The 14,856-nt window shown below is 42.4% G+C and overlaps 1 protein-coding gene across 2 annotated transcripts in view; it reads right to left on the bottom strand.

Annotated features, from left to right (window-relative positions):
• Window positions 1-14,856, bottom strand: part of COX10 (cytochrome c oxidase assembly factor heme A:farnesyltransferase COX10) — a 102,606-nt gene that overhangs the window by 11,862 nt on the left and 75,888 nt on the right. For both annotated transcript variants that reach the window (XM_082294059.1, XM_082294060.1), the window contains exon 6: window positions 4,004-4,236. In XM_082294059.1, the coding sequence (XP_082150185.1) occupies window positions 4,004-4,236 (233 nt within the window). The remainder of the gene's footprint in view (window positions 1-4,003; window positions 4,237-14,856) is intronic.

Raw genomic sequence — 14,856 nt, 5'->3', positions numbered from 1 at the left:
AGAATTTGAAGGTGTCTTGATTTACTAGATAAACAAATCTCTTCAGAAACAAGTAGTCCCACAAAGGAGCAATGAAATCTGCTTTCAAGGAAGCAAACATGTTACTGCAAATCACAGGCTGGCAGTTAAGTTCTGCATAAATACCCCAGATACGTGGCAGTGATAGCCATGTGATAAATGACATTTATCATACACTTCTGACGGTCTCACCTGCACTCACTCCCCCAGCAAGGAAATGTTAACATCCTCCATCTTTCAAAAGTTTCAAACAGCTGCCATTAAAATAACACAACCCCCTCCCCAAACCCACAACAAAGAATTCCACATCTTCCCAGAGATAACCTTATCTTTCACTTTTGAAATGGGAGGTGTTCCCTAAATTACGCTGGCACAAAATCCAGGGTTGGGGGGTGGGATGTTCAATCAGGCTTAGGAGCACAGAAGTTACCTATCGGGGCAGAAATGGAAGCAAGCATTCCTGGGAAGTACCACAAGATCTGCAAAGATGTGTAGTGTAGGAAACTGCTCAGAGGGCAGTGAGGCCCTGGCACAGGGTGCCCAGAGCACCTGCGGCTGCCCCTGGATCCCTGCAAGTGTCCAAGGCCAGGCTGGATGAGGCTTGCAGCCACCTGGTCTAGTCGAAGGTGTCCCTGCCCAAGGCAGGGAGTGGGACAAGATGGTCCTTAAGGTTCCTTATGAACCCAAGTCATTCTATGATTCTATGATTGTTCTATAAATTACAGCAAGTGTTTGCATCACTGGAAATACAAAGGTCCCAGATTTCCATCTGCAACTACACAGTATTTGGTTCTTGTGCAAGAAACTGCCAAGGTATTCATCTTTGAGATAAGAAAGTCATAAACAAAATGAGGACAAATTAAAACTAGGCTGCTCCACTCTGAGATACTTCGTTATTAGCTTCAGAATTGGAAACGAGGAACCATCTTCAGCTGTCTAAGGAAACATCTCCAACTCTCCCAAAGCACAAGATATCTCATAGCATCCATGTCATGGAACTCCTGAACGGAGTGGACATGACTGTCCAAACTGTTAAACACAACAGTTTAACACTTGCCTCCCCCCACAAACAGTAATGAAAGGGCTACACTTAAATATTGTTTTCCCTACAACCAGAAACATGTACAACAATGTGGCTGCTGTGAGAAGATTACAAGGAGAGAAAATCCACAGGAAAATGTAAACTCAAAAGGCACCACTTTAGCGGTGAGAACTTCCCTTCTCATTAGTTTCCTGCCTCCCTTCCTTCACATTCCTCTTTGTTATTGAGTAGAATGATTTTTTTAAAATGAGGTGCAAAGGCATTTTCACACCTCTGCCTAAAACTAGGTTAAGTCTCCGCACTAATTACACGTGATTAATGAGTTCAACAACTGAGAACAGGCTGGTTAGGGAAGGGACGCAGGTCTGCAGGTTGTGTATGGATGCGCACCCGTATTCCACATGGATACGATGCTGCCAGGGGCTGAACTCTCTTATTTGCAAAAGTAGAATGTTTAACACTGAAAATCATAGTCTACAATGCCAGTCTTTTCTTCTAGTTATTTCTTTTCTCTGTAAAAGTGTTTGTAGGGTTTGTGTTGGGGTTTTTTTTTGTTGTTTTCATTTAATACTGAAATTCACTAAAGTATTACATTCCAGTCCCTGTTTTCAGGACTCTCCCCAGGTATGCTTCATTACAAACACCAGTATCAGCTCAATAACATTTCTTTCTCTATTAAATAAGTTGCCTGGCCTCCCTGACACAGACTGGGAGGTGATCATAAAACGTTTTAGCTGCCCAAAACACACTGGTTATGCACCAGATTATCGTGTTCTGACAAAGTCTGCTCGGGTGGTTTAAAGTTATCATCTTCCACTGGTGGCATCATTGCCAGGGATCATCCCCTCCACAACAGAGCTGGCACAGGGATGAATACCAACATTTTAGCTGCAAATTAGAGAAGAAGAGCTTACTTGGGCCAGTGGGGCTCCCTGCTGCCCTCTCTGCTGCTGTACAGGGACAGTTTTGCTCTTTGCGAAATAAGTCTCTAAGAGCAAGTTGACAAATTAAAGATAATGACAATCAGTGCCAGCTTAACATGCTGGGCTTTCACTGGCCTCTACAGCAAGGGCTTTTGGACACATGCAGCTCTGCGCTCCAGCTCCTCCAGGCTGAACTGTGCAGGTGAAGCACAGGCCCATGAGAGTCATCCTCAGACACCAACTCTGCAATAAAGTGGCAAAACCAACACAAAAATCTCTAAACAATGTTAGATCCAAGGTCTAAGCATCTGCAGCCAGAATGATAAGGGTCTTAAAAATACACATTTTGTTTTTATTTAATTCTATGGAATTACAGAATCGTTAAGATTGGAAATGTCCTTTCAGATCAAGTCCATCCATCACCCCAGCACCACCACCATGTTCACCACTAAAGCATGTCCTCAAGTATCACATCCACACGTTTTTTGAACAGTTCCAGGAATGGTGACTCCACCACTGCCCTGGACAGTGTTCCAATCCCTGACCACCCTTTCAGTGAAGAAATTTTTTTCCCTAATATCCAGTCCAAACTTCTCCTGGCACAACTTGAGGCTGTTTCGTCTCATCCTGTCACTTGTTCCCTGGGAGCAGAGCCAAACCCCCACCTCGCTGTCCCCTCCTGTCAGGGAGTTGTGCAGAGCCAGAAGGTCCCCCCAAGCCTCCTCTTCTCCAGGCTGAGTCCCCCCAGCTCCCTCAGCTGCTCCTGGTGCTCCAGACCCTTTCCCAGCTCCATTCCCTTCCCTGGACACGCTCCAGCCCCTCAATGCCTTTTTTGTCATGTTCCCTCTTCTCTTCTAAAGTACAGAGCTGCTAACAATGTTTGTTATGCACTCCCTAATTAAGACACTATACATACGCTTACATTAATTTCTAGGTCTAAGTAACTTTCAGAGAAGCAAATATTTGTACAGAAGCAGCACACATTGAAACACCCCCTCCTCCTGCCCCCCCCCCCAATGCCATCCATCCTTGCTCTGGTTTAGATCTGTGTGGGAACATGTGGACACAAAGCCAACTCAGGCTGACTTTTATTAGGAAGCGCATAAAGAACAGATTTTGCACAAATTCTGGTAATTTCTGGTTAAAAGCCTTGTTGTTGAAAGTATTATTCAAGCCCCCCTGTGGGATGAGTGTGCGCTAAAACAATTCTTAACAGACCTATTAATTGCACTTCATTAGTTGCTTCAGACTATAAGTTTGTGGAGCCACTTTGATTCTTAAGTTTCTAGCTGGCAGGAAAAACAAGCCCTGATTGTGTCAGAGTTGAGCAGCTGAAGAGATCAGTGTTTTACAAGGGATGTAAAAATGGTTTACAGTTACTAAAATAGAAGTCTTCGTTTGCTTTTCAAGGAGGGGGGGGGAAGGAGCATTTATAGCTTAGAATTTAGCAATGGGTAATTAAGAAATATACCAATAAATTAATCTTCCCAGGATATTTTCTGGCTTGTGGAAAGACAGTAAAATACATCTGGGAATTTTCCAGCTGAAAGTTTCTTTCAAGTTGGATCTTACTGGATAGGATTTTAATCCTGAACATGGTTTGAATCCTGAAATTATGTAACATTTTCTCCTATGTGAACACCAAAGATGCTATTTTCCTTCTGGATTTTTTTTTTAGGATGGTCAAAACACATATTCAATAGGACCTGCTGCTTTATCAGCTCGTTTGCCCTGAAATACCCCTGTGTAAAGAGAATGTTAGCAGAATTAGATGCTTTTGAAGCCCTACCACAGGATTACAGAACGGTTTGGGTTGGAAGGGACCTTAAAGATGATCTCTTTCCACCCTCTGCCATGGGCAGGGACACCTGCAACTAAACCAGGCTGCTGCAAGCCATGTCCAACGTGGCCTGGTCAGGTCAACAAGCGTAACAAACTAAGTTTACTGCCTTTTGAGTAGTTTTTTTTTTTTTAGTTACCCTGACAATCACTTGTCCTGATGAAAGGGTTTTATACTCACCAGCATCCAGACTCCCAGTAGCTGCAGTCCAGCCCATGATGGGGGGAATGGCCCCGACAACAGCTCCCACCCACGTGTTGGCAATGCTCATTCTCTTCAGGGGTGTGTAACAGCACGTGTAGAGGAAGATGTTGAAGGCTCCCAGGGCCCCGGTGAGAGGGTTCACTCCCAGCGTGAGCAAGGCAATTCCTGGGACTCCACAGGAGGCAGCAAAGCAGACAGCGAGCAGGGGGCTGTGGGGAGACATGTGGCACATGCTGAGCAGGAGCTGGTCTTAGAGAATGGCTGTCGTCCCTTTCCTTTGGTCTCTGCCGCAAAGTTACGATTGAATTTTTGTTATTGTTTTACTCAGCCATCCCAAATTTTCCTGTTTGAGCCCCCACCCTAACAAAAGCCTTTCCAAAATGTTAAGACAACCTTGCTACAGCTCTGCATCGGAGGTGATTCTTAAACTTGTGATCACAGTGTTCACCAAAGAAATCCAAACTCTGTAAGTAATGGAGAACTCTTTTCCCTTATGGAGAACTGGTGCTTTCGGCAGATCTCCCTCCTTCATTTTAATTTTAGTAAATATAAACCTCTGGAGAAAGCACTCAGAGTTTAGAGTAAATTAAAATGGTTGCAGTTTGTCAGATTTTTCACTGATTGCAGTTATCCAAGGGATCCTTTGAAACACAACAGGGTTAGACACAAAATTAGGAAGCATTTATGAGAAAGAGTACATTCAGTCATTTTAAAATTACATCAGTAGGAATAAAGTATTCTTTGACTTTACTGAAAAAAGTCTGAATGTTCTACACCCCCATTTATCTGATGCACTGTACTGAGTAGGGAGAGCACACCAAAACAATGCTGGCAGCAGGACCAAAACTGATTATCTTGTAAGCACAACTGAAATTAACTGAAGGTATTTTAGGTTTGGTCGAAAGCAGCAAACAAGAGAGACGCAAATTATCTCTGTGGCTTTCTACTGCGCATCAGCTGAGAGCTCTGGGAAGGTTGGAAACTCATATTAAAATCTGTCAGAAAGTGGCTGGAGCTATGCAAACTTCTTCTAATAAATTCCACAACAAACATCCAAATAGGATGAACAAGGATTTTTTGTCTGGCTACCAGAACCACACTTGACAGGCTGCATGATAATGCAACCCTAAGGAAGCTTTAGTTGTGATTCCTTGTGCCAGATCAACAAGTTTGCTGCTGGTGGGGATCTCCTCTCGTGTGCTTGTTCGAGGCGTTTGGTGTAACACGAAGAGAGAACTAAAAGCCTCTAAGAAATAATGTGGTGTGGGCAACCTCTGGAAGGGAAGAAAATGCCATTAAATGAGTTGTATTTAATAACCCATGTGGCTAAATACACACTTGTAGTCATCCATGTAAGACCAGAAAATATGTGTGCTTGCAACGAAGGTCTCTGTGTGGAGTTTAGCTTTACCCCTTTTGTCTAATTGAAAACCATGCAGCCTTTGTGTTCTACAATCCACTCTGCCCTCTGGCCAAACCCTTAACCCTAAAATACGTCTTGCAAGCACTGCTCCAATCCTCATAACAAAAATTTGCTGGTGGGGATGAATTTTATGGGAGTTTTATCAGCAAAAAATCCTGCTACTCAAATTTTGATATTTAAGATGTTTGTTAGGCCAGTATAGTACAGAGATCCTAAATACCTGGAAGAACTAAAATGAGCAAATCTTACGCTAAAGATCTGCCTTCAATTTAAATTAAATTGACTAAGTCATTTTATCCAGCTTTTCCAAACCATCAACAGATTTTAGGTAATGCAGTGTGCACAGAGCACATTTCTGCTCAGTGTTACCAGCCCTGGTGAAACCAATACAGCAGGAGTAGAGGGTGGGTACGTCCCTTTCATTGCCTTTCACTGACAAAGAGATGCATAAAATTTAAGGCTGTTTTCAGGAAAGGAGCCATACGGAACTGTGCCCCGTGGTTCTGCAGCCTCTGGTGCTCCTTTGCAGAAAGGCACCAAAACACAGCGTGTACCGCAAATGGTCCCAATGGCGACCACAAATGCTGGAGTACTTTGTAGATGTTGCCCCTCTGTAGTGAAAGCCTGACTGGGCTTGGTTAAACAAATCTATCTTGACTGATTCTTGAATAAAATACAGTCAGACAGTAAACACCAGATTCACACAATACTCACTCTTGAGGTGACAAAAGACCAGTGTGACCCTATGAGGCCGGGCTGCCCATATCCGCCCTGCAGGGCTCACAGACATAAATGAAGGCACAGTTTGATCTAATGCAACGAGCACTTTTCTCACTAATCAGGAGTGAAGACTTATCTACGTGTCTCCAATCCAAATGAACACTACCCACCATGAGCAGGCACCAGCCCTTCATGTCTCTTCTCAGACAGGAAGGCAAAGGGTGGGAGTGTAAAGCCTTCCTCCATGTATGAACCCTGTTTTGCCTCTCTCCCACGCTGCTTCCCTGCAGCACCAACAGCCCTCACTGCCAGCCCTGATCTCCAGTGTCTGCTGCCTTCATTTTCAACCAATGGACCAGAAAAATACTTTTAAGAAATAAGGCTTTATCAAAAGGGAAGGGTGAAATTACGTGGCTGAGACTTTCAGAAGAGTTGATGCGATCCTGGTGGATGAGAACACATTTTTGTTTTAGTTTCTTCCTTTTTGCCTCTCCTCTTTAAGGGAAGTTCCTGGAGGCACAGTTCGTAATCACAGAATCACAGAATGGTTTGTGCTGAGAGGACATTAAAGCCCATCTTGTTTCAACCTCTATCCAAAAGGCAGGGACATGTTCCACTAAACCAGGTTGCTCCAAGACCCATCCAACCTGGCCTTGAACACTTCCAGGGGCTGGGCAGCCACAACTTCTCTGGGCAATCTGAGGCAGTTTGATCAGCGTCTGTAATCATCCTAATGCTCTCAGGGGAGGGCATAAAGTCAATGGGGTGGTTCCTCTTAAGCAGCTGAACTACTTCACTTTTTCTACTTCTCTCTAGTGTTTCCTCAACAAAGAAGAGTAGTTGTCTGACTTACAAAGGCCTGCTCCTAAAACTCCAACTGAGATTAGAAAGTCAAACTGTGATCTGATGACTCAGCTTTGTTATTTCTGCCTCTGAAAATACTATTTGGCGTCACAAAGACACTGCAATCAGAAATCAGAACTTTTGTTTCATGGTGAGACATGAGGTAGAGGAGAATTCAACTCACTCTCATGTCAACTTGTCATGTTTATAAGGTTTAGGAGAAGGATAAGCAGCTCCTCACCGGGAAGAAGAAAATACTTGATGAACATGTAGAGAGATTTCAGTCACTGGTGATGCTCTTTCTGCTTCAGTGACACTGTAGATTTTAAGACAAGACTGAGCCTAGGCTTAAAGCACAGCAGTTCAAGGGGTATTCTGATTTCTACTAGTTTATGTATTCTAGGGACCAGTGTGCATGTCCATGCTCATGTTGTCTGTCAGTACTCAGGTACATGGGGTGATGTTTGCTGACTTGATGCACTCTCCATTGCCAGGCTGCCCACATCTAACCAAGGAACCATAGGAGACCAGCATCTCGTCCTGGAGCAGGAGAAAGGCCGTGACACTGATTTACCCCACCACCTAATGCTCACACAGCTCCTTCCACTACAGCCTCATGCTACCATGCAGCCCATATCAACCCTGGGTAACCCAACGCCAGGGAATTTTCACATGGTGCTCGAAAGTGGCTGAGGGGTCTCTGATGGTTTCCTTCATCCTTAAACCATCCCATGCAGTATGTCCAGGCTGGTGACAGATGCTGGTACATACGCCTCATTTCACTTGGGCATTCATGTTTGCTGACGGAATCGCTCCCATGGGAAAAAAAAGGCAATCTTCCATTGGAAAACTGTGCTATCTCAGAAAGCAAACATCTCGAGTAAGAAACTAGGTTTTATGATGGATTCTTGGGAGGAGTTGGTTTCAGTTATTTGGCTGATTAAAATCAGGCTTTGGAAAAATACTAGAAGTGCCAAATGAGTTCTCTTCAAATTTCAACTCTAAAATACCCAGTATGTCACCACAAAGGGCACCTCTGAAAGGCAAACCAAAACCTGGTAGTTATGCCTCGTCCCTCTTCTCTACTGACAGCAAATATGCCAAAATCTGCCTAATAAAAGTGCTAAAAGACATCCATCTTCAACTAAAAGCTTTTGAGAATTTCAGCTTGACTAGTGAATAATCAAACTTTTTCTGATCCAAAGGAACTGTGTTGTCATTTCTTTCCCAGAGAGTTCACCCAAGACGGCCCCCACCCCAGTCACACTTCACTGAGAACATCCAAGGGGAGAAGAAGAAGCAGGAGGAAGATGAGGACCACGTTCTCTTCATTCAGCTCTGGAGAGATGCTGCTGGTTAGGCTGGTGAGGCTTGCTCAAGGACAGCCCAGAGCTGCTGGAGGCAATGGGAACAGGCAGGAGAAATTCCACATGGGTACTATTCAGGTATCTCCTACACACATGACCATGAGACATCCATGTGGACCCTCATCCTGAGGAGCGAGGAGACTTTGGACAATGCAGCAGCATATTTTAATTCATGTGCAATAACATAACCTCTAAACTAGTTGCCACTTACAGATGTTCTGGTTATACATAAATAATGAGCTTACACACATGTGCAGGAAATAAATATATTTAACAGGCTCTGGAACCATGGATAATAGTACTTACTGACTCTCAGCCTTACTCAGAAAAATTAAGAGGCGAAAACAAATTAAAGCATTTAACCATCTATAAAATTAATGTAGTATCTTACCTATCTCACAGCAGCATTAGCAAGCTTCATATCTGTAATGATCAACAGTGGGACTACTTACACAGGCTTTTCTGTGCTGTCTTGGCCAAAACATTTTGTGAAGACAACTGTCAAAGTAGAGTTTGAACTACAATCTAAAAAATGATGTTAAAAATGGGCAAAAGTTTAACGAATTAAAAAAAAAAAAAACAAACAAAAATAACAACAAAGAGCAAGACACAATTCCCTCTTAAAACGTATCAATACTTAAAAATATGGAAAATTCCTGCATCAGCATCTCATGCTTCAACCTATTCCTGTGAATAGATTGACACTCCCATACAAATGCTGACACAAAGTCCATATGAATCCTGAATACGTGCATTCATACAATCAGCAGTTGTATGCAATTCATGTTCAGATGTTATGTAAATACATCAGAAACTTAACTTGTGACCATGTGTTAACGGGAAACTGGGCACGCCAAACATATTTACATAAAAGCAGGTGAAGTATAAGTGTGTATATTTGAAAATTAGATTCAAAGCCTAATACAAAAGGCAATAAATCCTGTCTTCTCCCTGTCCGTCAAAAACCTTTCATAGACACATCACCCACTTCTAAAAGGATAAACTAAAAAAACTCCAAACAACAATGCTCTTTTGTTTAGCTGCAGCATGCCTGGAGTACCTTAATGGATTGGAACATTTAAATTCCCAGCTGATTATTCTGTATTAGATCTCATTATTATTGACAACTGTCCCTCAGGCCACAAGACCATGGATCTGTTATGCCAAATGCAGGGTAATGCTCTAAAATAAGCAGAGCAGGGATGGTGAAGGAAGAATCCAGGCATGGGCTTGTGGGACAAGGAAGGAGGGTGGGAAGAGAAGAAACTTTATTTAGATTAATTTCCATATCCAAATGAAGTCAAATACATATCCTTGTGTTCCTCTGTGTGGGATTTGAGTAACAGCAAATACTCTGCACAGACTCTGCCCTTTAAACTGCAATTTACCTACTTTTCTACAAGACAAAAACTGGGTATGGGTTTTGGTGAGTTTTCTGTGTCATCCAAGACACAGGTTCAGCAAGACCACTGTGCTTCCTCCCCTCACTCACCCACAGAAACAGTACTAAATTATCCCTGACTTCAGCATCTTCCACAGTGGCAAGTAAACAATGCTGAGACAATAGAGGTGAGACAGATGGCTCAGAATAATTTCAATATTGCTACTGTGGGCCCAAATTCCATCTGCATATAGTGTCAAAACAATTTGTTGTAATAAGAAGAGGGACAGCCTGAACTAGGTTCCTGCACAGATGGGCTGAAAATAGCAGGAGCTCAAGATAAGGTATTTTGGCAGACAAAGAAAACAAGTGTGATCCTCATCTGCAACTACATTTCACCATCACAGGCTGAGTCCAGTGCTGTTCCAAAACCATAATTAAAATCAGATTTCAGGAGGAAGCATCATAAGTTGCTTATTATTTCTGGAATCTCTAGGTACTAAAAATGTCCCCAGACTACTTGTGAGTAGAAAGTTGCTGGAGGAAGCCCCTTCTCTTTTTCCTAATTTTTTCCATGTCAGTAATAAATTCCTAACGCTTCTGATGCCACTTACAAACTCAGACAAAAGCATCAGTCTGAAGGTTTCACCTTTTTCCAACAGCGATGAGAGGCTACACAAACAGAAGTTAAAGTACCACCCTTTTGACTGTTTCCGTGGCTGCTGAAGCCCACAGTCATGAAGGCAGAAAGACATCCATGGAGATTTCCACCTACACCCATGCAGAAAACCATACTTCTCCCTAGCTGCTGATTTAGTTTTGCTCGTCTCCTGGCATCTTCTCAATTCCTGCAGCCAGGCAATATTAAGAGTTGCCAAAAACAAGTCCCAGGACAGGAGCTGTGCCTGTGGTCACCATGACTGTCCTACAGAACTGAGCTATGGCTTGATCACCTCCCTCAGAGGGAGGAGCATCAGCCAAAAGTATTTTTTTAAACTTACATTTATTTTCTTTAAGATCAGTACCCAAGAACTGCTGAACTCTGCTCAGCAGCTTTTAGAGATCCACCAGAAAAATCAGGGAGGGCCATCAACCTCAGGAGTTAGAGCAGGCAATCCCATCCCATCTGGAGGAGACAAAAGGAGCCAAGGATGTTACGAAGACTGTAAGAAGCCTTCCTGCTCCCACAGCTGAGGTAATGGAGATGCAGGCCCATCTCCTTCAAGCACACATCTGGACTGCATTTGTGTAATTTCCAAGCCTGCTCCCCCTGATGGACAGATGCCTGGAACTGGCAAGGGGGTCGTCTGCTGGCGCAAGTGCCACCAACTCAGCTGACTGTGAGAAAGGAGCCAGAAGGCTGGAAAAGGCACATTTTGCCCCAGATAGCAATGGCAGCATCCCTGAAATCACTTCTGACGGAAGATTAAAAAATCCCCTCATACAGTTTCTATGTTTGAGGTAAGGCCCAGAGCATTCAAAAGAAATCAGTAATCATGGCAGAATGCTGAATGATGGCAAGCTACCAAGTCTGAAATGAAATTTTAACTTTCCACACAAACCCTTTCAGGCTGTGTATTAATATATTTAGTAATAAAAACCATCTTCATGACCACTGTCAGCTGTAAAAGTTCTATCGTAATAACAACACTACTAATGGGAGCTAGAACTGTAACAACACTGTGTGGATCGGTAGCTTCATTGCTGATGACTTTACTAAAATTCTTCTAATTTTTTTTTTACATAAAACATTAGATAAAACTCCCAAAGAGCTCTACAGCCAGACTGAGGGTAAACCTGATAGAAAAAACATCCACATTCAGATGTAAGATTCTGAATTAAAGTGGTTACATGATGACCTGATCTAGTGGGTGGCATCCCTCTCCATGGCAGAGGGGTTGGAATTAGCTGGTCTTTAAGGTCCCTGCCAACACAAACCATTCTGGGACTCTGTAATACATCATGACCCCTAATTAGCACAGTTTTGAGGCTGCAGTTTTTAAGGACTCAAAGCAAAATGCTTTTACATTCAACTACAACTTTCAATTACAGATTGGATTAGTCTCAAGGAAAGATATTTTTTTCCAATTAAAAGGAAAAAAAAATAGCTGTAACACTGGCAGAATGGAAACACTGCCAGACCTCTATTTCTTTCACGTATTTCTGATTCAGCATCATCAGAAGCTTTACTTAACACAAGCAATTCATACTCTCACTTTTGATATTCTCTTCTACAGGTACATTGTGGCTGAATATTATGAAAAGCCCAAGAACCTGCTGACTGAAGCTTAAACTTCCAAAGTACCAGAATTATATTAAACTGAACAATATGTATCAATGAGCTAAAATGGTACTATTATAAGGGAGAAAATGTTGAGAAAGATCTTAATAGATATCCATTTATTCTCTTTCAGTCATGCAAGAAAGTCCATGAGTCATGAGAAGGGATGAAGGATGACGCACTTTAGAACTAAAACGTGAAACTAAATTACACTTTTAATTGGGAATTCAATTTTTCTCCATCAACTGCAAATATCAGAATACAGCTTGTCTATCATTTAGCGCTGAAGACAGACAAGCAAATGGGGAGCTTTGTCAAGTCTTTTTTTTCTTAATGAATTATTTAATTTTGTCTTCACAGTTTAAGAAGAAGTATCTACATTCTGTCAGTGTCTGGTATTTCATTCCCAAAAACATGTTGCTGTGGCAGATCAGACTCTACATGTACTACAAATATCGAATTTTATATCAAATCCCCTTTAACTGGGTGTACCACAATTTTTAAGACTGCCAGAACACACTTGTTACAATTCTGTTCACTTGTGGTTTTGTGCCTTTTTTGTGATTTGATTTCTGGTAATGACTATGATAAAGATGTTGCTAATCTCAGACTGGACAGTACTTTTCCCTAAATGTGACCAAAAAAAAAAAAAGGAAAATAATGGAAAAACTCCAAACCTCACGTGTAACATAAAATCTGAGCTGAGGAAGAATTCAGTGTTAAGAGGAAGTATGAGACTGGTAAGTGCTCCCAAAACATCTAAGGAGCTGGGTTAACGGGTAGAATTTAAGTACCCTTAAACACCACAACAATTGTGTCTGCAGAAAAAGCGTTTATAGACTTGATCCTCAAATAAACCTCTTTAAAATTCAAACCTCTATGAAAGGAATCACCCCTAATACCTTTCCTTTGTCCACAAGGCCCAGCCAGGCCCATCAGCATCAACCTGGACGTGACTTTGAATGACAGCTGGACCATCCACAGGGAAACAGGGAAGGATGCAATGAGTGATGTCTAAATCTCCCAAGGAATGTCATACAGTGAGAAACTGGCATAAAGGGAGTTCAGTGATGGATAAACACGTATCGCTGGCTAAGTCTCATCATGGAGTTAGTTGCCTTTTTGAGCTTTGCCTCTCAACTGCCACCAGCTCTGGCTTTGCCATCAAATATACTTGCTCAGAAGTGTATTTAGCGTAAATAAACACAGACTAGGATAAAACAATGCCTGTCTGTGTCAATTCATTTCTCTCCCAAAAAAGAAACAGACCAAGCATGGAGCCCAGGCCGTCCTGCCACGGCTGTGTATCATTGTATAAAAGTATAATCAACACTGTATTTTATCCAAAGTGGGGGCAACTTGTTCCTCTCACTCCTCAAGAACCCAAGCTGCAGATGTTCTGTCTCCCCTCCCAGATCGAGGTGCTTTAAAACTATCATAAACAAACACGGCTGATTTAAAACAATCATTTGATCCTGAAAGGGACATATCTCTCTTTTTTATGCTTGAGTAAATCAAAATTGGCTTGATTGATTTTGCTGAAGGTTTCCACAAAGGCGCCATGTGGATGCTAAGGTGATGCAAGAATTTCAACTCAGCCAAGGAAGGAGAGTTCAAGAGTCCCAGCCTTAGCATCGGCTTTCTCTTCCACATGTCCTGCTCTCATTTTTACCAGTTTAACTCCCTGCAAATGATATCAGGATCTGTTTTTTCATGGTTTCATGAGCCTGCCCTGAGGTCTGAGCCCAGGTGGGATGAGACAGCTCAGTGCACCAAGGGGAGACTTGCAGTTCAGACAAAACGAAAACTTTTATGCTGCCCTTTGTTATGAAGCAGACACTCCAATTGGGCTTCATCACTTCACTTGGAAGTAAAGAATTACAAATGAAAAGGACCTATACTTACAAAATGTTTATGCTCTTATACACTTGACATCCACACCAGAATGTTAATCATAACAACCCTCAGCAACCCTGTGGAGCGTCAACATGCTTGTGGTATATGGCTTTGTTAGGTAGGAGTGAAAGGGTGAATAATAACATTCACAGCTTCCCTGCAGTCATGAAAATGTAAATATTTTTTTTAAGTGCTTACAAGACAAACCTACAGTAAATCTGAAAAATGCCCCCCATAATATTTAAACTAAATCCTCCTCTTTAACCTAACCTTAGAGCACGGCAGTTAAGTGATCCATTCATTCTACTTCAAAATCTCAGTTTTCTCTTTAAGAGCCAGATACCACCTGACTAACAGGATGGATAATTTGGTTTCTCCAGAAACATTTTTCTATGATTTAGAACAATTAAATCTAACATGTGCTTCTGCTGAGCCCTCGGCCAGCATTTGGAAAGCAGTGGGTAAAGAAGTCTCAGGCCAGATCTCAATTCCATTCAGACAGAGAAAACTGACATTCTAGAGTATTTATCAACCTGCTCTTCAAAAATTGAAAGAGAGAAGATAGTCAAGTCATCTCAGCACAGGAACACTGCTTCTAAACACCTTTCCAGGAGCAATGAAAATGAAGGAATTAAGTTATTCCCTACAGCCAAAGAGAGCAGGACAAGAAGCAAAGATCTGCCATGGGAAGAGGACCAGTCTCTGGACACCAGCCAGTGGAAGAGCAATGGAGCAGATTGAGCCTGACAAATTCCAAGTTCAGCCAGATTCTTTCTGCCCATCTGCAGATTCCCTTGCACCATTGCAAACATGCCTTTGACAGCCACAGCATGGAACACTCTATAGCGAACTCTTAGCTGCCAAGTCTCACCTCAGAGGTGAAGAGGATGAGGATGCCTGTATTTTGGGATTCCTGTA

This window comes from Coloeus monedula, assembly GCF_965178545.1.
Source record: "Coloeus monedula genome assembly, chromosome: 19".
NCBI lineage: Eukaryota > Metazoa > Chordata > Aves > Passeriformes > Corvidae > Coloeus > Coloeus monedula.
The sequence above is the reverse complement of the archived record's forward strand: the minus strand, read 5'-3'. Positions and strand labels throughout refer to the sequence as shown.